Here is a 27,661-nt window from a genome sequence, read left to right as displayed (position 1 = left end):
AGACATGCACAGTACAACCCGTAGGATGAAGACTTTATTGTAACTTTCACTTGGTAGGGATTTAAAACTGTTCTCTCTGCTCTGGTCAGCTGCCTAAAGTCAGCCTTTGTAAAGCCAGTCAACTTTCTTTCGTCTTGGCTATTCTTTAAATGCTTCCCTGTTACTTATCTCTCCAGCCAGCCTTGGACTAAACCATTTAGATTCCCATTCTGAGGAGCAGGGGTTTGCACCCAGCGAAGTGCGTCCTTTGAGACTCCCCAGTGCACAATGTGAACATTGCAAAGGAAGAAATGAATTCCCTTTTCCTGGAACACGTCTCCTAAGGTACCTCGTCCCTCCAAATCTAAGTCCAGAGTCACAGTGACTCAGCGAATCCGAGGCTTAAGGACCACACCCAGCACACCCTTCTCTTTGCCCACCCCATTCCGTGCGGAGGCAATTTCCCAGGACTGGGAGAGGCTCGCGGGGCGCGCTGGGACTCCACCGGAAACTTCCCCCTGCTGTCCCCAGGTGCTTCCTGGACAGGGTCCACATGGGCCTGCCTCCCACCCGCACCCAGACCCTTTAACTGCACCCTCCCGTCCCATATCCCACGCGTACCCACGGCACCCTTCTCCAGTCCTCAGACCCCCCTCCCTTCCCTGAAGAGCAGCTACAGCACACCCCACCCTGCGCCTCAAGGGCAAGCAGCCGGCTCCACCCCGGGAGGCCGAGCCCCAAGCGGGCAGGCGCGAGTTGCTATAAAGTGGCAGGCGCTCTGCAGGCTGCACGCCCAACCTCCCGAGGTGCAGCCCTAGCCGCTGCTTGACTGCTGTCCCCCACCCCCCATAGCGAGGATTCGGCGGCGGCCAGGGTCGCCCTGACAACCAGCAGCGCAGCCAATCAGCACAGCCGGAGCCCTGGCTGGTGAGTGCCGCGTCCGGGAGCTGGGGCACCCCCAGGCCTCAGCTGTCTGCAAGGATCCTGGAGGGGCTTAGAGTTCAGTTTTTCTCCTGGATTCAAAACTGAAAAAGCGAGAGCCTTAAGATCCCAGGTTGAGCCCTAATCGGACACCGGGGGAAGGGGAGCTCCCGTTTTCTACCCCATACCCACAAACTTAGGTGGGCATTTAACAGAGACTTGACCTTGGAGGCAGAAAATTTCCTCCAAAACAGGTCAGAAACCGGCCGTTGTCAATGGCCAAATCTGGTCCACTGGCACACCTTGATTGGCCTTATAGAATTTAAAATATCTTGGAATGAGTTGCTGATATTTATAGTAAATATAGATTATTTTATTTAAAAATGTGAATTCCCTGCTTCGGGAGGAAAATTGAAAGATCTGGTGAGGAGTGTGCTGGAACTGGGGAACCTGTACCCTTTAGTTGGATAGAGACCATCCCAGGCTGCCTGACCAGGAGACCTTTTTTTTTTTTTTTTAAAGTTTATTTATTTGTTTTGGAGAGAAAGCATGAGTAGGGGAGGTGGGGGAGAGAGAGACAGAGAGAGAGAGACACAGAGAGAGAGAGAGACAGAGAGAGAATCCCAAGCAGGCTGCAGGCTGTCAGTGCAGAGCCTGACTCCACGCTCGATCCCACCAACCGAGAAATCATGACCTGAGCTGAAACCAGGAGTCAGGAGCTCAAGAGACTGAGCCACCCAGGTGCCCCTGTTCAGGAGACATTTTTGTCTGTGATCCTTGGATGGGGCAGACCCGATCCCTGTATCGGGTCCATTTCAGTGGCAGAACCTCCGCTCTCCACCATCAACCTAAGGGGACATTACAGGTCACCACAACTTTATCTGATGCCTCTAAGACACCCCAGCTGCAGCCCCTGCAGGGGCAGGGGGCTCTGTTTACCAGAGAGCCTCATGCAGAGATGGGGCAGTGCTAGTGTTTAGAAAGCCATTTCTTCAATTGGGACAGAACTCTACCTTTTTGTCATTTCCTTCCCTGTGAGCCTTGTTCTTTCTGAAGACACACATACACCTAGAGAATCTCCGCCTGCCACAAGTGAGGGGATGAGACTGCTGTTTGCCGTTGACAACCTACAGTTAGAATCTCTGTGAAAAGGGCTGAGCTGGGGACTGGAAGCCCACCCAGAGTTTCTGGAAGCCTGGAGGAGAAGCATCTGGGAGAGACTGCTGGGTAGCTCACAAGGTTTCCTGCATGCACGATAGAGGCTGTTTCTATTTCATTTTTCTTATGTTTATTCATATTTGAGAGACAGAGAGAGACATAGTGTGAGCAGGGGAGGGCCAGACAGAGAGGGAGGGAGACACAGAGTCCAAAGCAAGCTCCAGGCTCTGAGCTTTCAGCACAGAGCCCGACGCGGGGCTCGAACCCATGAACCAGGAGATCATGACCTGAGCCAAAGTCAGATGCTTAACCTACTGGGCCACCTGGGCACCCCTCTATATCATTCTTCTGCTGGCCTGAGGACACCAGCACAGTATAGGGCAATCTTACGGAATATTCTGTACTTATGTGTAACTTAAAAAAAAGGGGGGGGAGAATGAGAGAAAATGGAATGATTTGGACCTTGTTTAACTAGTATTAACTGTATCCAGCTAAGTCTTGACATTAATGGAAGCATCCAGAGCATTTGTTTGTAACTACTGGGTTCCTCTGACTGGCAGGCATGCATTCCGTGAGGAACCCAGGGAGCCCGGAAGGCAGGAACAAAATGCATGAAACTGACAGGAGGGCTTGCCCTTATTCCACTTGTAACAGGTTTTCCTTGATTGCTTATTCTTCCTGCCAGAATGATCATGTGGGTCATCTATCTTTTACTGTTAAATAAATCTAGATGTGCTTTACATTAAAGCCATGTACCACCATCCCTTTCTTTCTCTGCCAGCTTTATCTTTCCCTATGTTCCCCAGAACATGGAGTTCTGTGTTGGTCTTCAATGAAACTGCAGGTTGACCGAGTCCTGTTCAATCTGGAATGTCAGTGAATGCTTGGTTTCAGGTTGGCCTGCGGTTGGAGGCAGAGAATTGTAGGAATGTTAGAGTAACAGAGGAGGACAGAGACCAGCTCCCCTGAAACATTTGGGATACTTTGGCCACCAGAATGTATGCTCTACGAAAAAAAAGATTTGTGTCTCTTTTGCACACGGATGTATCCTAAATGCCTAGAGCAGTGCCTGGTGGATACAGGTGCTCAGTAAACCCTGGTCAGGAGGCTGAGACAAAGAGTTAGGGAGAACATGAGCAGGGCTCATGCTAGGGTGGACGTGCTGGGGGGAACAGAACACAAAAGATGGTGGGGAAGGAGCCAAACTATGGAGAGAGCCCAAATGTCCATTGACTGATGAATGGATAAAGAAGATGTGGTATGTTTGTGTATGTGTGTATGTATGTGTATGTGTGTATGTATGTGTGTGTGTATATATATATATATATATATATATATATATATATATATATAATCTTGCCACTTGCAATGACATGGATGGACCTAGAATGTATCATGCTAAGCAAAATAAGTCAGAGAAAGACAAATAACATATGATTTCACTCATATGTGGAATTTAAGAGACAAAGCAGATGAACACATGGGAAGTGGGGGGGAAGAGAAGAGAGAGAAACCCAAGAGCCTCTTAAGGATAAAGAAGAAACTGAGGGTTGACAGAGGGAGTTGGGCAGGGGGATGGGCTACATGGGTGATGGGTATTAAAATGGGCACTTGTGATGAGCACTGGGTGTTGTATGTAAGTGATCCATCACTGAATTCTACTCCTGAAATATTACACTGTATGTTAACTAATTAGAATTTTAAAAATTAAAAAAAATAAGAGGGTGGGGAAGGAATGAGGGATTTCAGGACACAGAGAAGTGATGATGAATGGGGAGCACATTTCACAGGGTATGAAATCTTGAAAGCGAACCAGCACAGGGAGAGAGCTGCGTTCACAAAGATATGCTCAGCTGCGTTACCAAGTGGCCTCCATCAGGTCAATTATGTGCATGGCAAGCAGAAATGAATATTAAATTAGGGGTATTGGTAATAAGCTCATTTGGCTTTCAAACCTCTCCTTCAATGGCAGCTCCTTCTGAAGGCCTTCCCTAATCAGCCAGCCCGAAGTCAACAGTTTTCCTCTGGAATTTTGTTCCTTGCCTCCCCCGTCAGGCTAATGCCATTAGTTTTTTGTGTGCACGTCTTACCGCCATTCCTAGGGGGAAATTCTGAGGATGTCAAACGGGTCATGTAGCTAGTTAAGTGGCAGGAAGGGAAAATGAACACTTCAAGTCCAAAAAACCCCAGGTTTGTCCACGAAAGGACCTGGCAACCAGTGACTTGGCATCATGCTGTTTGGAGAGGGAGTCACCCATTTGCCCTTCAACTCTGGCCCAGGAGCGCTTCTGCTCTACTGACTGCCGATCAGTGTTCTGTTGTGTATTTAGAACCTTTGACCATTTTTTTCTACTGCGTTGTTTTCAGGAATCTATATATACCAGATACTGAACACCGTTGGTTTTGTTTCTGGCAAATATGTTCTTCTTTGTGTCTCATCTTACATCTTTTTTTTTTTTTTTTTTTTTAAGTTTATTTACTTATTTTGAGAGAGAGAGAGAGCACAAGCAGGTGAGGGGCAGAGAGGAGAGACAGAATCCCAAGCCGACTCCATGCCATCAGCTTGGAGCCTGCCGTGGGACTCGGACTCAGGAACCCTGAGATCATGACCTGAGCCGAAATCAAGAGCCCGACCTTAACCTACTGAGCCACCCAGGCGCCCCTGTTTATTTTTGAAAGCAGCAGGCGTCCTATAGCTTGTAGGTGATGAGCTCCTTAAAAGCAAGGGCTAGATATCCTGATTCAGTCATTTTATGGCAAGTGCCTTTGTATTTTACTACTTCAGAAGTGCCTGTGAATACTGATAAGTAAAAAAAAATTTATCTTTATATCTATATACATAGCTCAGAAGAAGTAAGCCACAAGAATATAAACTCACAAAGCAGTATTCAGTAAACACTGATAGAACTAATGCAAAGGTACATCACAGAGAAAACGCTTGTCAGAACTTTATATACTCACATCTCTCCCGAGAGTGGTGAGTCCTGGAGTTGATAAAGAGGGGGCAGGGATTTGTTAAGGCAGCCTCAGGAGCTCCTGAACTTTTCCCCAGGCCGTCCAAAGTAGGTAAACCGCTCTCCTAGAACTTGAAGCCCTTATCAGACTTCTGTTCCCCCCGTCGGAGTTTGGAGAGTCTGAAACGCCACGAGCAAGCGAGAGCGAGCGAAGGAGGCAAGGCTCCTGGGCAGGCTAGGGCCGAAGCTACCGCCTGGCCGATTTTAACCCAGAGCAGCTGCTCCCGCTGGAGCTCCGCCCATGGGCACAGATGCTAGGAGTTAGGGAGAAATGAGGCAGTGACACCAATTACTAGGAGGGGTGTTGGTGGTAAACTCCATTCCCTGCCCTGCTGCCTGCACATGGTTGCATGGATTTATCTATAATTTATTAACTTTTTTTAGTGATCTCTACACCCAACATGGGGCTTGAACTCACAACCCTGAGATCACGAGCTCCGTGCTCCTTTGAGCCAGCCAGGTGCCCTTATGTCTACATATTTTTACATTATTCCAGCTTCACCACTTGCCATGTAAACTTGGGTAACTTGCTTAACTTTTCGGTGCCTCAGTTTCCCCATCTTTAATGTGGGATACTGATTGTATCTAGCTCATGGTGTTGCCATGACAACTGGAAAAGAATGCAAAGCACTCAGAGCAGTGCCTAGCACGTAGTAAGCACCCGTTGATGCTGTTATCCAGAGAAAGGCAAATAGTATACGATTTCACTTGTTTGTGGAATCTGAAAACCCAATGAGCAAGCAAACAAAAGACATAGACCCATAAATACAAAAAACAAACTGACTTTGCCAGACGGCAAGGGGGAGCAGGGGGATAGGCAGATGGGTGAAGTGGAGGGGGAGATACGGGTTTCCAGTTATAGAATGAATAAGTCACGAGGACAAAAGGTACAGCACGGGAATATGGGCGGTGGTCTTGTAGGAGAGTCGTGTGCTATGACAAGTGAGCGCACCGGGGGTGAGCGCGGTGTAAGGTGTAGGCGCGTGGAATCGCTGTGTTGTCCACCTGAAACTCATGCAACGCTGTGTGTCAAGTATACATCAAGTAAAAGAGAATAAAAAGGGGTGCCTGGCTGGCTCAATTGGAAGAGCCTGTGACTCTTGCTCTCAGGACCGTGAGGTTGAGCCTCACATTGAATATAGAGATTACTTAAAAATAAAGAAATAAAACTTTAAAGAAATAAAACTAAACTAAAATAAATGCCATTGTTGCAAGAGGAAAACATTCTGGTTCTAACAACTTTGTAATACAGAGGAGGTCCAAGAAAAAAGTAAATCTTTCCCCTCTGTCTCTATGCCCTTGACATCTCTTACCTAGCTAAGAACACTATCAGTAGTTTCATGTAATTATTCCACATCTTTTTCCCCTCATACCTATATGCTGCAAATCTTCGTACACATATATGTAGTTTCTTTGTCTTTTTTTTTTTTTCAAGTAATGTCTACACCCAACGTGGGGCTCGAACTCACGATTCCAAGATCAAGAGTCACATGCTCTACCCACTGAGCCAGAGAGGGGCCCCTCATTCTTTGTATTTTTTTAAATTTTATTTTATTCCTGAGAGACAGAGAGTGATAGAGTGTGAGCGAGGAAGGGCCAGAGAGAAAGGGTGACACAATCCAAAGCAGGCTCCAGGCTCTGAGCTGTTAGCACAGAGCCCCATGTGGGGCTTGAACTCAAGAACAGTGAGACCATGACCTGAGCTGAAATCGGATGCTTCCCCGACTGAGCCACCCAGGCGCCCCTCTTTGTCTTTTATAGTAATGGATTCACACTCGCTTCATTTGATCAGTTAACAATACATTGTGGATAGCTTTCTGGGTAACTCTATACAGTTAACGGCATACTAGTCTGTAATGTGTATGTGCCATAATTTATTCAAATATTCCCCATAAAGAGTCAGTGAATGCCAGTGAAAAGAATGACACAGTCCACGTCCTTGCTCATACATCCTTATATCCCAACGCTTTTAGTCTGTAGAACAGATTCCCCAAAGTTGGAGAGCTAGGTCAAAATTTATGCGTCCTCAAAATTTAAAGAGATTCGGCCTCATTACTTTCCCCCAGGGTGGAGGCAATTCATGTTCCCACTGGCAGCTGCTAGCTTTCCTGCAATCTTAATAGCCCTCAGTGTTGCTTGTCTTAAATTGTTTTGCCAATCTGATGGGTAAATAATGATAAATTGTTTTGCCAATCTGATGGGTAAATAATGATATCTCATTTTAATTTGCTTTTCCTGACAGGCCACGCAAGGCACCTGCTCATTTGTTTTTTGTCATCTGCATTTCCTCCTCTGTGAGTAGAGTGCTCATATCCTTGATTTATTTTTCTATTGTGTAGTCTGTCTTTTTTCTGTGTGTAGGCATTCGTTGGGATTTTAACCCTTTGTGGTAAGAGTTGCAGGTATCTGCTCCCCGTTGATTGTCTTTTGACTTTGTTTATGGTGCCTTCTGGTACACACAGATTTTTAATTTTTTTTAAATGATTTTTTTTAACGTTTATTTATTTTTTGAGACAGAGAGAGACAGAGCATGAATGGGAGAGGGTCAGAGAGAGGGAGACTCAGAATCCGAAACAGGCTCCAGGCTCTGAACTGTCAGCACAGAGCCCGACGCGGGGCTCGAACTCACGGACCGTGAGATCATGACCTGAGCCGAAGTCGGCCACTTAACCGACTGAGCCACCCAGGCGCCCCCAGATTTTTAATTTTTATGTGGCTTTATCTGGCAAGCTTTCCGTTCGTGGTTGCTGAATCTCTAGTCTTTCTTACAAAGTATTCTCCATCTTGAGGTTATACAAATTCTTCCTTTAGATCCGTACTCTGCCAGGAATCTATTGCTCTACGAGGTGTGTTTGTGGGATAGTGAAAACAACAACACAAATACAACAGACACACTGAAAATTCGAAGTGAATTTTCACAAACTTGTGTGGTCAGCACCCAGGAAATAGAACATTGCCACTACCCCCTGATGAGGGGAACCAAGATACTGACGCCTGACACCTAATAGAAGGTGTTAGCAGGGGGGTGCCTGGGTGGCTCAGTCGGTTGGGTGTCCCTTCGGCTCAGCTCACGATCTTGCAGCGTGTGAGTCCAAGCCCCACGTCAGGCTCTGCACTGACAGCTCAGAGCCTGGAGCCTGCTTTGGATTCTGTTTCCCTCTCTCTCTACTGCTCCCCGACTCACACACACACACTCTCTCTCTCTCTCTCAAAAATAAAATACAAACATAAAAAAAAAGGTGTCAGGAGGATAAGTCCATTTTCATGCAGATGGCCAGTTAAGTATGCCAGCAAAATTAGCCACTGCATTAAAATGCGTCCTTTATTCATTGGTACTTTTTTTTTTAATTTTTTTTTAACATTTATTTATTTTTGAGACAGAGAGAGACAGAGCATGAACGGGGGGAGGGCCAGAGAGAGAGGGAGACACAGAATCTGAAACAGCCTCCAGGCTCTGAGCTGTCAGCACAGAGTCTGACGCCGGGCTCGAACTCACGGACCATGAGATCGTGACCTGAGCGAAGTCGGACGCTCAACCGACTGAGCCACCCAGGCGCCCCTCATTGGTACTTTTAAGGAGAAAATATGTTTCTGGCTGCCGTGGATGGACTGCATCACCCAATGCCTCGCAGAGTTCACTCCTCTATTATGGATCCTGGCTCGGCCGCCCTGTAGCTAAAGCTTTGCCGCTTGGAAACTGATTTTCTCCATATGCCTTGTGTGTGTCTAAATAGCCAGAAGAGCACTGATCGTACTGGCCCATGCAGAGAGGACGTCCTTCAACCATGCCATGAAGGAGGCTGCTGTAGAGGCCTTGAAGAGGAAAGGTTGGGAGGTCACTGTGTCAGACCTGTATGCCATGAACTTCAATCCCGTCATCTCCAGAAGGGACATCACAGGTAGGATCAGCCTTCCCCCCCTTTAATTAGGTCTCTGTGGCACATCTTGCCTGTGGGTTCTGTGGCTCAGCCTCGGCCCCTCTGACTCCAGCCTGTCATTTTCCTCCGGGCAGGTCCACTGAAGGACCCCGAGAACTTTCAGTATCCTGCCGAGTCTGTTCTAGCTTATAAAGAAGGCCGCCTGAGCCCCGATATTGTGGCGGAACAAAAGAAGCTGGAAGCTGCAGACCTTGTGATTTTTCAGGTGCGATAGGACATCAGCAAGGAGTGTCAGGATGCTTGAGTTCTTATTGTCCTAGACTGGTCACCTAATTAGCTATGTGATCTTAGGAAAAGTCACTTACACACTTCAGCGCCTTCTTTATAAAGAAGGGTGATGACTTCAAACGGAGTGGTGTTACACAGATTTGTAGATATTGTGAACCTGGCTGTACTACTCTGAAAATATGTGACTACATGGGGCATGTGGGTAGCTTAACAAAGCCTGACTCTTGGTTTCGGCTCAGGTCACGATCTCACAGTGTGTGGGTTCGAGCCCCCGGTCCGACTCTGTGCTGACAGCCGGGAGCCTGCTTGGGATTCTCTCTCTGCCTCTCTATCTGCACCCCCCCCCCACCACCCCCCCCCCCCCGCTCCCATACACGCTATCTCTTCTCTCTCTCTCTCAATAAATAAACTTAGACAAAAATATGTGACTACAAAGATGACCAGTGAGCCTTGAGCTTCTCTTCAGTTAGTGATTCCTTGTGGGATCTCTCAAAGTTTGCACTTGACCCCTTCTCTGCCCGAGCGCCTGGAGTGAAGCACGGGGCACGGACCCCTGCGGTCACAGCCTCCCAGCTGAAGGGGGCGCTGCCCTGCTTCCTGTGTTCCCGCCCCTCTTCTCGTGGAAGCTGTCTCCCCGCCAGGCAGTCCAGACTGTACGAGCTCCTTGTCAATCCTCTTTCCCGAAAATGCCACACTGGACTCAATGACTTTGCTTCTACCGGTTCTAACCAGCCTTTTGATATTGAACACGGACCAGATGTGACCCTAGAAACTGCACGAGGAGGGTGACACCAGCTGCGGCTTTTGCAACTGTTCAATCAGCTGCAAAGAATCCAAACTTTTAGGTCTTCCGTTCCACCCTCAGGCCTATCGCTATCAAAGCCACGCCCCATGAGCCAGTGCCCCGAAGGATGCCTTTTTGGTCAGCGTTTTCCACTGTATCTTTTCCTAGTGCGGCCGTTGCGGCCACTGTGGCAGCTTTCAGTTCTGCTTCTCAGAATCACCGTATTTTAGAATTGGAAAGGACCTTGGTGGTCTTTGAATTTGGCTTCTATCCGATGCATCAGTTTACTATCAGTACAACGGTGCAAGTTGTGTACTGTAAAATAGCAACATACCGAAACACAACGTAGACACTTCAGATTTGTATACTTATAACATTTTACCAACAGATGACAGGGAAAAGTCTTTTTTAATTTTAATTTTTTTTTTTTTTTACTTAAAAATGTTTATTTTGAGAGAGAGTGGGTGAGGTGGGGGGAAGGCAGAGACGGAGAAGGAGAGAGAATCCCAAGCAGGGCCTGCACTGTTAGCGCCAGGCCGGACGTGGGGCGGGATGCGGATGTTTGGCTGAGCCACCCAGGCGCCCCTGGCAAAGTCTTACTATGGGAGTCGGTGTACTTGTATGGTAATCTTTCAGCATAGAAATAAAGCGTCCTGAGGAAGCGATACTTTAATTTATCCCAAGGTACCACTGGGGCTAGCCCCCTGCTCACTTTTCTCACTTCTCCAAGAACAATCAGGGGAAGAATAAACTTTCAATATGCTGCAAGCCAACCAATTCTGTTTTCAGCTCTGACTGTAGAACATTCACAGGGACCAAATCTACGTGTCTAAGCCACCTACACGTTTATCTTAAAAGCCTCAGGTCTGGCCCCTCACAACTGCAGAGTTGTGAGTAATCTGCAGAGTAGAGATTACTCAAGCCCCTGGTTTTACAGATGAGGCCCATCAGACTTAGCAAAAGTAAGGGGCTTATGTGACAAAGGTCTTGCATCATGTCCACGGCAGATTCAGGGTGAGAACACGAATCTTGTGCTCCATCTCATGTTCCTTCTGTTCTAAACCCCAGCCCATTCTGCCCCCTTTCCTGTGGATCAATAATCCGTCAAATATCAGGGAAAGATACCAAGTCCAACAAATTCCTTCTCTGTGCTAAACTTGTCTCATCGGGCCTGTCCCAGGTGTCCCTGTGTTTAAATCCGAAGTCAGGGAGAAGAAGAGGAAATACTGGTATCGTCCTGGTGCTGCTTTTATTAGGACAAGAGGGCCGACAAGACTCTTCCATGGGAATTCCCTGATAAGCCGAGCGCACACGGGTCATTTGTTCGCCTGTGTGAGCGCACACTCATGTGCAACTTGTTCTATTTGAAAAAAAATTTTTTAGTGTTTATTTTTGAGACAGAGACAGAGCATGAGCGGGGGAGGGGCAGAGAGAGAGGGAGACATAGAATCTGAAGCAGGTTCCAGACTCTGAGCTGTCAGCGCAGAGCCCGACGCGGGGCTCAAACCCACAGACCACGAGATCATGCATGACCTGGGCCGAAGTCGGACGCTTAACCAAGTGAGCCACCCAGGTGCCCCATGTGCAGCTTATTCTAAACGGTAGGATTTCACATCCGTGAACACAACATACATGTTTCACATTGTTGACAGCACTCCTACAAAATACTGATTTTGTATTTTGCGTCACACACCATAGCAAACTTTATCTGCATTCCTTGCTATTTAGACTCGGCCGCGAAATGTGATCTTGTAGAAACAAATCATCATTGCACGTGGCTTTCTTCAGACCTACCCGGTACTTGTTTCTTTTAGGCAGAAATAGAGTGTCAAGTTGACTGACCAAGGACAATATTTTTCTTTAATGTGCTAACTCCTCCTGAAGCAACGACAAGGGCCCCAAGAAGGGTTTGCTCTTCTGTGACGTCAGCCAAGCACCTGAGCCTTCTTTGCTGGCGGTAGTTCCTGCTGTGACCTCTCTGTGCTCTGCCCCACAGTTCCCGCTACAGTGGTTCGGAGTCCCCGCGATCCTGAAAGGCTGGTTCGAACGAGTGCTCATAGGGGGGTTCGCGTACACGTATGCTGCCATGTATGACAATGGACCTTTCCGGGTAGGTGGATGGTTCTGTTTCTCTAACAGCTGGATCCGGGCTGCCTTCTGTCCTGAGGCAGAGTTCTGAACACAATTGGGTACTAAGGTCAGCTCCTGGGACAGCTGGATAATAGTGCGTGCAGATATTTAATTTTTTAAAAATATTTATTTTTGAGAGAAGGACAAGAGCGTGAGCAGGGGAGGGGCAGAGAGAGAGAGAGACACAGAATCCGAAGCAGGCTCCAGGCTCTGAGCTGTGAGCACAGAGCCCGACGTGGGGCTCGAACCCACGAACCACGAGATCACGACCTGAGACCAAGTCGGACACTCAACCCACTGAGCCACCCAGGCGCCTCTGTGTGAAGATATTTAGACAGGACTTTAGGATTTGTTTTAACATACCCCAGGAACACAAGGGGCGGGGAGATTAGACTAAACTAGAATGGCAAGATGCTGAGCGTTGAGGCTGGGTGGTGGAGGCCTCATGAGACTATTTTCTGTATGTATGTAGACACCCAAATACTACACGGGACACATTTTGAGGTCTCCTGGATTACATGCCTGGATACAGGCAGAGCGCCGTGGGGAGACAGACACAACAAATAACTCCACGTAGGCACCAGCAGTCGACACCGGTTTCGTATCAGCCTTCACCTGCTTGGCCACACCCCGGAGTAATGTGGACTCCGGTGCTGGCCCTCGAGTGTTGACTTCTGGAGTCATACTGCGTGGCTCACAGGAGCCGGTGTGGGAGGAAGGAACAGAAATAGCAGGTGGCTGGACTTGTGTGTCGAAAAGAACACAAGAACAGCCCTGGGGCCGTTTCGTGAACCTCCCGTCATGAAGGAGACGTGGAGCGTGATGACTTTTCCTTCGCAGAATAAGAAGACCGTGCTTTCCATCACCACTGGTGGCAGCGGCTCCATGTACTCTCTGCAGGGTATCCACGGAGACATGAATATCATCCTCTGGCCAATTCAGGTTACTTTGTTTCAGTGAACCTTCCCCGGGGATTAATTGAGCTTTCAGTGGGGTCCAGATTCTCAAGATGGCAGCTGAAAACAGACCCGAGGTGTGAGGACAGAAGCAACGTAATAATTCAGAACTCCAGGGAGCTCCCTTCTAAGCCTTACTAGTCTTTCCGGGCCCCTGTACTCAAGAGTAACCTGGGTGTGCACGCGTCCAAACAGCTCTGTCTCCTAACCAAAGGCTAGTGCAGGTAACCCCTAGATTTGTATAGCCATGGGCCCCCACTCCAGACAACTGATCGCTGTCTCCAGTCTTCCTGGCCTTCTCCAGGTTGCCGCTATGGCCTCACCACCTATGAGAAAATTTCAGAAATGATTTAGCCCAGCCAGCAAGAGTGGAGTCTGAGGGAGGCTTCTGGGTGGTCGGTCACTGGACTATGAAGATGATCTCTTATACAGAAGAGGGTTGGAGAGAAGAGCAAATGCGGTGGCCACCTAGAACGGAGAATAAATTCTACAGATCACTTATTGAGGCTCATCTAGTTAGAAGGAGAGGCAGAGAAAGGCGCATCCACATACCTTGGCAGGAGTCCTCTGCCAAGAAGCCGAAACTCCCTTATGTGAAAGAAGTTCCGGCTCTTTGGCAGAGGATCCCAGGCTGGCACGGTTTCAAGATTTTGTTCATTTAAACAACAGCTCAGCTGAATAGGCTAAAATAGGTAACAGCTAGGAATAGAGTGCTAGAAGGTGAGAGAAAATAGCTATGAATTGATTCTCCGGGGTGCCTCGGGCCCCCACGTCGGAGCGTCTTGTTGGAAAGCCTACATTACTTCTGTTTGTGGTACAAGCTGTATAGGGTTTGTTCTGTGACTCACCTCTGTTCTCCGTGTATCCCCAGAGCGGCACTCTGCATTTCTGTGGCTTCCAAGTCCTGGAACCTCAGCTGACATACAGCATTGGGCGCACTCCTACGGACGCGCGAATTCAGATCCTGGACGGATGGAAGAAACGCCTGGAAAATATCTGGGATGAGACGCCACTGTATTTTGCTCCAAGTAGCCTCTTTGACTTAAACTTCCAGGCAGGGTTCTTAATGAAAAAGGAAGTGCAGGATGAGCAGAAAAACGAAAAATTTGGCCTCTCTGTGGGCCATCATTTGGGCAAGTCCATCCCGACTGACAACCAGATCAAAGCCAGAAAATGAGACTCACAACACCAGATTCCTTTCAAAAATGTAACCAAATCTAGGTTTCTTTTTCATGCTTGCTTGACTGGCTTCAGTTTTTAAGATTTTTGTGTGTTTTTCTTTCTTTCCACAGGGAATGAATAGGAGACCGAATTGACTGTATTCATACATTTTTGGATAGTTTTATTCAATGTAACTGATTCTTCTGATTGCTATCATGGCCAAACCTGATTAGTCTCAAGAGGCCACTGAGGATACAAAGCAGGGAAAGATGGAGAAAGATGCGAGGCAATATTCTTTAAGGTCCTCTACACAACTGAATTCCTCTTTTTAGGGATCCATTTTTAGGGCTAAATCTGGCTGGAGAGTATCCAACTCCTCAGTGATACATTTTTCTTTTAATTGCCCTCTCTGTGGTTTATGACAAAAGGGAATTAATTGCTCTGAGAAAGAAATGACTGAATCTGACACAAGGGACTTGTTTAGTAGTTACTAATCTGTGCTTGTTTATGGCACAGGATGATACTGGTTTTGATTACTACGCAGTGACTAATATGCCTAACGTGTGTGTTACTCTTGCTTCGCCTGTTGTTCTTTATACACAGCACACACCGATACCTTCCGATGAAAAGACAGTAAAACTCTCTTCTTTACCTCAATCTTTTAATTTCATGTCTGCAGGAAAATAAACCAACATATCTATACGCTACATCTGCCGCTATGAATGAATTCAAGAAATAGTTGCTCCCAATACTTAACAGCAGCCTTCTACAAACACTACTTTATTTCTGAGCTACATCACAGTCTGGAAGGGTTTCTTCTCTGTCATTGTTGACCTGATGACTTTCCTTTTGGAAGCGTTTGGTTCCACAGTTTTGGGGATAACACTGTAATCCTAGAGTTTCATTAACTTTGAACAATTTTGGCATAATATTCTAACTTCCCATTGAAATGATTGAAGTGTGACTGACTCACTGGTGGTATAATTCAAGTAGAATATGATGAAAGGCCGCCCTCTGGTGGTGCGTTGAAAGGAAACACGAGGGGTTTTGCAAACCAAGGTTGCCTGGAACTGGGAACAGGTCCTGTACCTGCCAAGGAAACGAGGGCGGCAGGCTGGAGACCCTCCTGTGCCAGATGCTGACAGGCAATTGGGTAATTCCCCCCCCCACCCCCCCCCACAATATACTTAATGGCAGATGGCTGGGCGCTTCAGCTTGAAAATATCTTGCCTTCCTGCTCGCTGCAATTTTGTGTAAATTTCTGAAAGTTCCAGATGAAATCAATAAAACCCATTTGTACAAAGATCCAGGCTTATTGGTTTCAGCGAAGCTAGTGATGGAGGTGAGGCATACAGGCAAAGTGGAATCGATGACTCGGGAAGATGGGATCAGAGCCTGCAATAATAAAGGCCAGGAGCCTCGAACGAGAGCTCTCCCAACAGGGCTGCTTCATACTGAACGGTAATGGAACAACATATTGATATCATCTCAGGGAACCGAAGGGATATTTAAAGAGACCCAGAAAAGAATGTTACAGAAACCAAGAAAAACCTAGAATTCAGTAAACAAATGCCAAAGGGCAGTATTTATTGTGATTTGCCTGATTTGTTGATTTACCCAGTCAATGGCCCAGGTACTCTTCTAGGCATGGGGAACAGAGCAATGAACAAAACCAAGCACCTCATGGAGTTTGCATTCGAGGGAAGAATGACAGAATAGTCATGTCGGGTGGTGACAAATGCTAGGAAGAGAGAGAGACAGGATATGGGGAGTTTTGTTTTACACTGGCCGATCAAGCAAGACCTCCCCAGTAAGGCTACATTTGAGCAAAGACCTGAAAAAGCGAGAGAGATATAGATGCCTGAAGGGAGGCACTCCGGGCAGGAGTGACGTCAGAGTGCAAATCCCTGAGGCAGGAACACGCATAACAGGAAAAGAGAGGACTTTAGTGGCTACAGCAGAGCAGGGGAGAGAGGGCTAGGCCAGAGACACAGCTGGGACTGGAGACGGAGCCTCCTAAGTGCTGTAAGAATATAAAGATAGGAAGTCATGAAGAGTTTTGGGCTGAGGTATAGCATAATCTGACTCCTGTTTGGCTGGTAGGTGAGGAGCCAAGCGTAAGGCAATGATGGAAGCATGGAGAATTGTGGCACAATGTGACAAGCTAGTCAATAAATGCTTTGGACCAGGGTGACAGCAATAGAGGTGTGGAGAAGTGCATGTATTTATTCATTTTTAAAAGAGATTTTAAGTAGTCTCCAAACCCAACATAGGGCTCGAACTCACAACCCCATGATCAAGAGTTGCATGCTCTACCGACTGAGTCACGTGTCTCAAGAAGTGAATGTATTTATAAGGTTGGCTACATCCCATTTGCTAAGGTGAGCAAGAATCTGGAAAGCATATTCGGGGAAGAAGCTGGGATCAGGAAGGGTGGAATCAAAATCTGATTTCAGACATTTTATGTTTGAGAGGGATGTCTATTAAGACTGCGATAGAAGGGTGTCTGGGTGGCTTATTTGAGCGGCTGACTCTTGATTTCAGCTCAGGTCATGGTCCCAGGATCATGGGATTGAGCCCCGTGTTGGGCTCTGTGCTGCGCACGGAGCCTGCTTGAGATTCTCTCTCTCTCTCTCTGAAATAAATTTTTTAAAAAGACCTGGTGTTAGGGGAGACATTATGGTAGGAGGTACACATCTGGAAATCTTCAACATACAGATATTATATAAAGCAATGTCACAGATGACATTACCTGGGATATGAATTACCATAGAGATCTGGTAATTGACTTCTAGTTCTCTCCAGTGTTCGGTCAGGAAGATGAGAATGAAAAATAAGTGGCCAGTGGAGCAGGAGAGCTGAGTGTGGGGTCCTGAAAGCTAAGTGAAGAGAGTGTTTCAAATACGGAGTGATCAAGTGTGTCCAATACTAAGCCAAGTAAGCTAGATCTGAGAATTGACCTTTGCATATAGCCATATGGCGGCCACTGGTGACTTTGACAAGAGATATTTCAGGAGACTGGTTTGATGAAAGCCTGATTGGAATGGGTTCAAGAGAGAATGGAAGAAGAGGGATTGGAAACTGTGTGTGTGTGTGTGTAGGGTCGGGGGTGTGTGGTCAAAGAAAGTTATTTGATTTTTTAAGAGATAAGGGACATTATAGCACATTTACATGCCAGTAGGAAGGACTCAGAGAGGAAAGGTTTTGATCCTGGAGAAAGAGGACAATTAAAGGAACAGGTCTTTGAAAAAGCCAAAGCTTATGGGATCTAGTACACAAGGGACAGAAGAGCTAAGTAGTGTCAGGACTAGAAATACTAAAACAGGGTACTTACTGTGTACCAGGAACTAAGCAATTTTACATGACTTAATTTACTTAGCTTTTGCAATAGCCCTAAGAGGTTTTGCTTTTGTTTCTACTTTATAAATAAGGAGATTGAGAAATGGAGAGGTTAAATGGCATGTGTAGGAACCAGAACTCCACTCAGGTGGGCAAACTCAAGAGCTTATGCTTTTATTTTTATTTTAGAGAGAGAGACAGAGAGAGAGAGAGAGAGAGTGAGCACAAGTGGGGGAGAGGGGCAGAGGGAAAGAAAGAATCTTAAGCAGGCTTCACGCTCAGAGTGGAGCCTGATGCGGGGTTCGATCCCACAACCCTGGGATCATGACCTGAGCCAAAATCAAGAGTCAGATGCTCAACCGACTGAGCCACCCAGGTACCCTGAACCCAGGCTTTTAAAAACTGTATTCTATTGCCTCCGTAGAAGCAGGGACGATGGCGCCATGCAATAGAGCACAGGGGTAGCAATCAATACCTCTTCTTGAGAACAAGATCATTAAGTGTTGCGGTTGAGAAACTGTAGCTACTTTTATATTTCCAGAGTCCCTGTTGTGTCCTGAGCAGGGATAAATGATGTTCCAATTCTGTTAAAGGCCTGATTACATGGCTGCTGAGAATGTGTTTGCTCCTTACAATATGAGAGAGTAGTACTCTCACCAGCTCGGAGTAAAGCGGGACAACCACCTCCCTTGCTGTGGACACTGTACCTTGAATTATGTAAGCCAGGTTGCAGCCACTTACAGTCCCATCGTCACATCAGTGTTTTGCCCACAAAGGCACATTTTTGGACCCAAGTATTTTTGACATTTATACTTAATAAATTTCATTTGGTTATCACTCCTTTCCAGGGCTGTTGAAGTCAATAAATGCCAAAAGACAACATTTTTTTTTTTTTTTTAAAGCAGGTTTCACATCCAGTGGAGTCCAATGAGGGGCTTGAACTCATGACTGTGAAATCAAGATCTAAGCTGAGATCAAGTTGGATGCTTAAGACTGAGCCACTGAGGCACCCCCCAGAAGACAACTTTTAAGTACATATAGAACAATGGTAGCATTGTTAGGAAATATATAGCCTCCTAAAATGACAACTCATGTATGTGTATACATTTGGTTATGTTAAAAATTCAGTCACCTTCACAGAATCAACAGGCAAAGTCTATATGTGATAAGAAGATGTAAGCATACTGTTGAAAGCAGGGCTTCTTAAGCTTCAGTTATTTATAGATCAAATTCATGATATCCATGTTCCATCTGTATTAGTATTTAATATTTGTCTTTAATGTCACTTACATTTCCCCACAGTCTAGTAGGTGGATATATGTTTTTCTAACACACAAAGGCATATATGTCTACTCACGTAACATTTTGAATACCACTAGTGATATGTTATATATACATTTTGGTAAACACCAACTGATATATGTGGAGATAACAGACGGAAGAACAAAAAGAGAATGCCTCTGGGTGTGGGACTGAGGCTGAGGGCTGGGGAGATCTGGTTTTCAGCAAAAGCACCTTTATGCTACATGATTTGCTACCACACTAGATGCTACGACACTGCCTGGCAAAACAGGAGGCGCAAAGTAATTGCTCCAAATCCAACTATATTTCATACCTTTTCCTAATGATTTTATAATTTCAGCCATAGGCTCATGCTGCTCAACACTGACATTCACGGATATGAATTCATTCACAAAGTCTGAGGAAAAAACGACAGCTACTCACCGCAAAATGAAAACTTTCAATGTTTTATTTCTGACTGCAGCTGTTTACAGAAATATAGTTGCGAGTATACAAATGTTCCAATAGAAGCAAAATATCTTTTTAATATTTAACAAGTTATCACAGATAGCTAAAAACATAGATGCAAATGAAATTCCCCCAGAGAACAAACTGAAAATATCTGGTGTCAGTGCTCTGAAATCTCAACTATGAAAGCCATATACACAAAAATGTAATCCTTATTTCATTGCAGGACAATGGAAGAAGGCAGTTCAGTGGTTGATCAGTGTGCTCAAGCAAATAAAATTAAATTAAAAAAATTTAATGGCAGAATGGTAGCTAAACCACTTGAGAATGGGTTAATGAAATATGTGCAAAATGTTAAATTAAAAGACTAATAAAAGAAGTGAATAAAACTCAGTAAAATTGTCCAAAAAGAGTAGCAACTACTTGGAGCTTATCAATTAGAAGGAAACAAGGCGAGCAGATACATTCATTAGCTCAAAAGAAATTAACTCAATGTCACTGGAATCAGTTTGTAGCTACTAAAGTCATAAACCCTTCAGTGCAGGACAGTTCTTCATTGGACTCATCAGTCTGATTCCAAAGCCACCCTCAAACATCTGAGACGGTGTGTGTGTATGTATATGTGTGTGCGCGTTGTCCTGAGGTTCATTAGGTAAAATAATAAGCCAACTCTATAAACTAGTTCACACCAAATTTCTTCTGGGGAAGAAAAAGAACAGGGATAATATGGCTAAACATGGGGCTTCTAAAAGAGACACTACAAGTTGGAGTCAAATAGAACCATGATAGAATTCTTTGGGCACAGGAATACATTATGCAATCAACTGGGGAAGAGGGGAAAGGGAACACGAAAGGAGGAATGTACCTAGAGCATCTCCCCACAGTTTGCCTAAGTGTTGCCAGCACCAAGGTTTGTAGAGTAAGCCACTTACACTTCCACTGCTAGTGTTAAGCAAAGACAGCAGTGGTGATTTTTATAAAGTGAATATACAATTATTTTTAATTTGAGTGTCCTTTTTTCTTCCATGAGTTAATTAATTGGTGATTTGTAAACAGTGGAAGGAAGATTACAGCAATTATGGAGGTACTAAATTACACACGAAATTAAAATGAACAAATAAATCTACTTATCTTGTTAGTTTATATTTACCATGAGGCATATAATTGGGAAGGGAGAAATGCCCAGATTAATAATGCACTGTCTTGTCCAATATTTATTTTAGTAAATAATGCGTGTCTGAAGCATAAGTTCCAAGGATAGCTATATCTCTACTGCATCAGTTCTCATACAAACCAAGCTACTTTTAAATAAGTTTTATTGATTTAAAAAAGAAATTAAATAAGGTGCTATGTTGACCTGGCCAGCCATCTTATTTAATATCTCAGATACAAATACAAATACAAGGAATGATGTTCCGAGAGTTGGTCTAGCCAGACCAAAATTGTGGTCTGCTGGTAAAGTAAGAGGCAATGAAAAGAAAGCTTGTGTTATCACTGCCCACAAGGTACCCATTTTATGGATAAACAGGAGACTGTAGCACCCGTCAATTGTTTTAGCTACTTAAATGTCATAACAATTGAAAGAAATATAGAAGATTGCACCTATATATTTAAATCAGTCATTTAATGTAAACTTTTTAGTAAATGGTAGGAAAATGCCAAACTAAGTTAACTGAATTATCAATAACTAGACTAAGTGTATATGTATATAAAATATACTATATTTCTATAGACAGTACTAAGAATAACTTATCATTGCCAATAAATGATTACGGATAACCAGGTTAAGCTGAATTTACATAAAGAACAATATATAACTATTTGTATGAGTAGGGGGAAAAACCTTTCTAGATCTTACTGTATACCATTTACACCAGTGGTTTTCACGCTTGAGCATACATCAGAATTACCTGGAGGGCTTGTTAAAACACAGATTGCTAGGCCCCATTCCAAAGTTTCTGATTCAGTATGTCTATGACAGGGCTCCAGAATGTGCATTTCTACCTAGTTCCCAAGTGATACTGATGCTGGCTGGTGGGCTGAGGACCATATTTTGAAAACCACTGGTTACACTCTATATGTAAAAAACTATACACTACAATGTTCTCACAGACAAAACACAAAATACTGGAAGAGGGCTGATTTTAATTAAGTCTCAAACATACACATTAGCAAGCTGAACATTAATATTTCTAAAATGGTTTGCTGAAGTGTAATCATTTCTCCACATAGTCAATTACATTTCAAAGTCTTAAGTCCTACGATACAGTCATTTTAGAAAATATTCACAGAACACTTACACCAAGCTGACTATCCAAAATAAAAAGGGATACAAATAGTTAAGATGTATTCATTAAGAAGGAATCATCACTATACAGCATTCTTGACTTCTTTGGAATGATTAAAGTGCATAATATCATTAGGGTATTAAGAATATTGCATAAAAGCCTGCAGTTTTCAGTGCCACTAAGTCAAAGAAATACCCAGGGGGGAAAGAAGCTCTATCCCAAAGCTACCGCTGTGATGCCCTCTCTTTCAGCATCACCACTGCAGCCAGGAGCCAGGACAGAGGCAAAATAACAAAACCAGAGGGACAGTCAATCCAACCGTATCTTGTTGAAAGGAATTATTACCTTTGTTCTAGAGGGATTCCAATATAACTTCTTCATTTTCTTTGACACTATTTTTCATAGAGATTACAAAGGTTCTGATAGGCAAGAAGTGCACTACGACGAATTCCATGGCGTTGTCTAGTTAGAAAAATGGACTTTACCAGGTTTTATCTAAATTTTGTGTCAGTGATTTATTTTTTTCTAAGTAAGATGAGAGAAGATGTTTTAAATACTTCCTTCCTGAAATTTAACTACAAACATTTGTGTGCATGGAGTCTCACAGACAATAAAATTTTCATTAGCATTCAGATAAGACCTATCATTAGTTGGTCGATATGAAGTCAAATTTAGATAATTTATATAAAGCCTCAACACTGTAACTCTAATGTTTATTTCATTTTTCAGAGACAGAGTGCGAGCAGGGGAGGGACAGAGAGAGAGAGAGGGAGTCACAGAATCCGAAGCAGGCTTCAGGCTCTGAGCTGTCAGCACAGAGCCCGATGGAGGGCTTGGATCTTATGAACTGTGAGATCATGACCTGAGCCACAGTTGGCGCTTAAGTGACTGGGCCACCCAGGCGCCCCTAATTCTATAATCTATTATTTACCCTCCCCCAAAGGAACAATTCTAGCAATGTATCTCTCTGTTACTCTTATGCCAAAGGGAAAGACTTAGGAAGCTGTTTTCTCTGGTGTTAGAAAAATGGAGAAAAGAATGCTAAATGAAATAACTGAAAGATGGGGCCACTGAATAATTTATTTGTTTTTGGCAATAGTGAAAAATGAAATTACAAGAAAGGGGCACTATTATGGTAGAAAGGCACTTTTCCATATGCATTTAGTCTAGATATAAAATATTAATTAAAAAATTTTTTCTGAGAGAGATAGTGGAGTAAAAATAGAATTTTATTAATGAATGAGGCTAGAATGGCATGAAAATAAATGGGAATTAAAGAATTAGAGTACTGAGGCAATTCACAAATGATGCCATAGGAATTACTCTGATATTTACTGCATTGTGAACATTATGTCCACGATTTAGCTCTAGTGACACAAATAAGCGGAGGAGAAAACCTCTTTTTAATATGGATATACCTAACTTAGTAGGGAATGTGCTCTGAGTTTTTTTCCTAATAGAGCTGCTGAACTATACAGTCTTTGTCTTCATGGAGTCCCTCCAAATAAGGTGTGCAGACAGAACATGGCTGTACAGGTTAGGGATGAAGCCTGTGGTCATAACTTTTTTGTCAAAAAAGTTTTTTGAAACTAAAGCTAACAGACCTCATCAAGTTTTCAATTAATTAGAAAAAAATTAATAAATCTTAGAACAGAAATTTTCATCAGAATGATGAATAATTCTCAAATTACTCCTAGTGAGGATTTATAAGTCACGTTTAATTTGAGACTTTGATTATTAAAGCATTTAATTCTGGTCTTTAATTATTGATCTGTCTAAACAGATTTCACTCTTCTAAAACAAGTGTCCAAAACAGTTTAGATGGCCAAAAAGAATTATTACTTTAGTTCTAGGGGGACTCAGATAGAACTTTTTTCATTTGCTTTGACATTATTTTTCCTAGGCAGATTAACTGAGGTTCTGATGGATAAGAAATGCACTACAATGCAATTCTCAACTACAGCATAGACAAAATTACCACAAAAAGAAAGGAAGAAAGGGGGGGGTGTCCCTCATTAATTCTGCTTTTTATAATAAATAAAGCCCTTTAAAAACCTGTTCCAGAGAGTCTGGCAAAAACTGATTTGCATTGGCTGCTCTAATTACAAAGGTAACATGATAAAGCTCTGAGGCAAATATGATTTCTAGTTGTCTTCTCCCCTGTTGGTGTGGATATATCATGGAATGACAATAAGGAATAACACACACATACACACACACACAGAAAGATAAGCTCCAAGCATTAAGGTGATTTGCTAAAAGCAAGAGCAACTGAATATAACAATATAAAGGACTAAAAAAAGGTTCAGAGTTTATTTAGGTCCTTCTGCCATAAATAAATTTAATAAATTGTTGCTTCCAAGGCCTTTGCTGGCTCATGGAGTCTCTCTCATAGATCGCTATTATTTGTAACATTAATCTGGAAATTGTATTATTAGCACACGTATCAACCACTGACCACTGAGCTAACTCTTCAGTAAGAAGACAAATGTCTTTTGTAACCAAATAGTCAGAATGCTGTACTTAACAGTGACCTTTAGGGGTAGGGAACATTTAACGATGTTAAAAAAAATATCCATCATTATTGAATAAGAATGTGGTAGCATAGCACAGCCCTTGTATAAATAACCACAAAATTTATGAAAATAAAATTTGGGTTTTCTGCCTCCATCCAATCAAGCCACTACAGTTCAGGTGTATGTTCTGTTCTAAACTTAGATACTATAAAACAGAAAATTGGTCCCTGGTAACTTGGCATTGGCAATCAGCATTTTACGATGATAAGCCTCTTGCGAAACAACAGAACAGAAGTCAGCACACAAGCCAGTCTTCTTGCCACCACTTCATCCACAGAGCAGTGCTAAGAAACATTCTAGTTGAAACTTGGTGAGCAAACTTCCTGAGTCTCCTGTGTAATCTCTTAGAAAAAAAGTCAGAAAACTCAGAAATAAACTTACAGTATTTTATTTCTACTTCTTATTTTTATACCTGCTGGGTAAGCTCTTTATACCTCTTTATACCTCTGCAGTTAGAGTTTTACATGTTAAAACTGAAGCACTGGATTGTGTGGCTGGTCCTTCTCATAACCTGAACTATATTGGGTAATTTTCCCTGATGCGGTGGGGAGAGATGATCTATTGAGGAAAATGCTTTTGGTTCAGAGAATCTATAAAGTAGCTCTGGATATTACAAGATGGGGAAAACGTTATTAAAATTACAAACATGGTTTGTGGTTTTTTTTAGTGTTATTATAAATAAAAGGCATAGAATACAGAAAGCCAATTAATAATAACAATAACAACAATAAAATATTAAATATATAGTGAGCAAAGACTGAATGGCTCATTCTCATGAAACACCATCTGACACAATTGCCTGATGGGTTTCCTTACTCTAACATTTTGCTGAGTGAAAGATCCAGCAAACACACAGTAAGCTGCCTTTAGCCCACTAATAACATCAAGGAACTGCCTGATGGAATGGCCACAGATGAACAGGTCATTTGTTTCAAAAGATACTTAAATACTCAATAAAGACATAACAAACCCCCCCTCACTGTTATCAGACGCCACGTTGTGGTAGAACATCAGACAAACTCACAAATTTACCACAAAAATGTGTGGCAAAAAAAGAATAGTTTATATATATGTATATATATAAATTTCTATATTTATGCCAATGTACTCACTCAGTACAAATAGCAAAATAGTATACCATTTCCTAAATACAAAATATAGCTTTCCAAAAAAATGAAACACACATTAGATATAAACCATCCAAAACTTGAACGATTGAAAACTGTATTCAAAAGTAAATGACCCAGAGTAGGTCTCTTTCTGAAAAGTTCCCTTCATATCGGCAAGAAGCCTGTACTACTGAAAACGTAATTCAATGCCTCTCAATCAGAGAGAGAAAGAAAGAAAGGGTCAGGGTGGAGGGAAGAATATATAAGAACAAAGAGAAAAAACAAATTAGGAGAAGAGCACATTCAAAGAACTAAGGAGGACCACAAAAAGGGGGAAAAAAATCTGGCTATATAAACAAAACCAACACCACAATTCCACAAAGTTCAACTAAATGTATAGGATAGAAAACAAATTAAAAAAAAAAACACAACAGAAAAGTAGCCTTCAACAAATAATTAACAGGCTATTTTTTTTGTACACTTAATAAAAATAAATGAAACAGACATGAATACCAAAACATCTTATCTACATATAGAAGCCACACACAATTTGGCCTTAAACTGTATAAACAGCTTTCTACATGCCAAAAGGAAAACGAGACGTAAGCACGTGCCCAAACGACAGGTTGTCGTGAGAAGCAGGCATCCCGTGGGTGGCAAGAACACCCAAAACTGTGTAACTAATGCTACAACTGCAACTGCAAATTCTGGAGTGTGTAATTTTGCTCTCTAGAGACGTAACACAAGTTAATTCTTCATTTTACGTCAATGATATGACCCTGTAAAGCCTAAGGCTTGTGGGAACCATCAGATAAGTGACCACTTCAAACTGTAAAGCACTGAGGTGACAAGTGAATTACACTCACTGCAGTTTAGGGAGAAGTGATGTTTCAAGAAATTTTAGTTTGCTTTTTTTTTTTTAATTAAAATGTACACTGTTTCCTATTAGAGGGAAAAATTTGAAGACTTCAGGACAGCACCGTTCATGGGGAAAAAAATGCATTGTTTCTTGTTTCTCAGGAATCAGCTCCCCTCACTCCTAAAAGAGTGGCCCCCCACCCTGCCTGTGCTGCAGGAGTTGCTGGGTTACCCCAGACCAAAGCGGCCTTTCCCTTTAAGTTGCTACAGGGTCACAAAGCTCGTAGTATATTACTAATTGTCTAAAATAAAGTGAAGAAGAGGGGGAGAATAATAAAAATGAACATAAAAAGGGAACACCGGTCCAAGACGGGGATAAGAAGAAAACAGACTGAAGTTGCTCTGTCAGTTTTAACTGCTATAGGAGGATATCAGAACACAATTTACCATGTATTAACCCCTTCATTTTTTTGATAGAGCAAGATAATCATTTTTCTCTGCTCAGGTATGGCTAAAACCCTTAATAGAAACACAGAGAATGAACAACTCTCTGGAAAATAAAATCAATAGCATTTCAGCTGTTCCTAGATTGTGTGTTGTCTGCCTTTGTAATAAAGAGGCCTCTTATCTGTGTAGAGCTCTTACTACAGTTAACTTGTCAGAATGTTACCCCTTCAGTTTCTCCATAAAACTGAAAAAAGATTCCTTCATTTTGGCCAATAGCTGTGCTTTTTATATTGGAAAACCACAGCCTTACTTTTAGTTACTATTTGAACTTTCCTTTTTCAAAAGCCATTACTTGACTAAAACAATGCAGGTAAGAAAATATGAATGAAGAACAAAAGTAAACATGACAATATGAACTATTTTCTAATAGCAATAATAACTGAGCAGTCCAGCTTTTGAATTTGAACTATACTTTCAAAGAAATAGCGCCTAGGAAAATAGCAACAATTAATTCTGTCAGCTGGAAACTCAAATAGATTCTCAGTCATCACTGTTATTAGGAATATAAAATATTAAGATGTTAACAACGGTGGCTAATCACTGCAACAGGCAGCACAGGTGTGCTTTTTTGCAGTAAGAGTAAAATCTATCCATTTACTCAATCACAGTTTTTCATACTTTGTTTTGTTTTTAAAGTAACAGTTCAAAAATCCTCATGGAATCACATGATCTCAGGACATCTTGGAATCAGAATTTTCTTCATGGAATTTCTAAAAAAGAAGAAGAAGTTGAATATAACTCACTAAGGAGGGAACAAAATTATAAATTTCCTGTTACCCTGAAAGATTCCAAAGTATATTACAATACTATAAATGATACTGCATCATATTTATACTTCCACACACTTTCCTGACTCAGTATTTATTTCTTGAGGAAGGGAGAAATAAGACTTAATTATATCCAATCAATAGTACATTGATCAGGTGTTCTGTCATTCCGTGGTGAAGAAACTTAGAACCAAAAGGA

At 43.1% G+C, this 27,661-nt stretch overlaps 2 protein-coding genes across 12 annotated transcripts in view; one reads left to right on the top strand and one right to left on the bottom strand.

The window, feature by feature from the left end:
- Positions 1-412: 412 nt before the first annotated feature.
- NQO1 (NAD(P)H quinone dehydrogenase 1) lies at positions 413-15,574 on the top strand. Of its 2 annotated transcripts, XM_043599548.1 has the most exons (6): positions 413-906; positions 8,807-8,971; positions 9,085-9,215; positions 12,019-12,132; positions 12,993-13,094; positions 13,980-14,976. In XM_043599548.1, exons 2-6 carry the CDS (start codon positions 8,863-8,865, stop codon positions 14,283-14,285), a joined length of 762 nt encoding a protein of 253 aa, XP_043455483.1. In that variant the 5' UTR covers positions 413-906; positions 8,807-8,862; the 3' UTR covers positions 14,286-14,976. The 2 variants fall into 2 exon arrangements, with proteins under 2 accessions (XP_043455483.1, XP_043455484.1); XM_043599549.1 differs by lacking the exon at positions 12,993-13,094 and having other exon boundaries at positions 488-906; positions 13,980-15,574.
- A 3,766-nt stretch (positions 15,575-19,340) lies between these two features.
- The window catches only part of NFAT5 (nuclear factor of activated T cells 5), a 118,229-nt gene continuing 109,908 nt past the window's right edge, over positions 19,341-27,661 (bottom strand). For all 10 annotated transcript variants that reach the window (XM_043599539.1, XM_043599536.1, XM_043599538.1 and 7 more), the window contains one exon: positions 19,341-27,405. The gene's annotated coding sequence lies outside the window, so the exon portion shown is untranslated. The remainder of the gene's footprint in view (positions 27,406-27,661) is intronic.

The sequence above is a fragment of the Prionailurus bengalensis genome, chromosome E2, assembly GCF_016509475.1.
Source record: "Prionailurus bengalensis isolate Pbe53 chromosome E2, Fcat_Pben_1.1_paternal_pri, whole genome shotgun sequence".
NCBI classification, from domain to species: domain Eukaryota; kingdom Metazoa; phylum Chordata; class Mammalia; order Carnivora; family Felidae; genus Prionailurus; species Prionailurus bengalensis.
The sequence above is the reverse complement of the archived record's forward strand: the minus strand, read 5'-3'. Positions and strand labels throughout refer to the sequence as shown.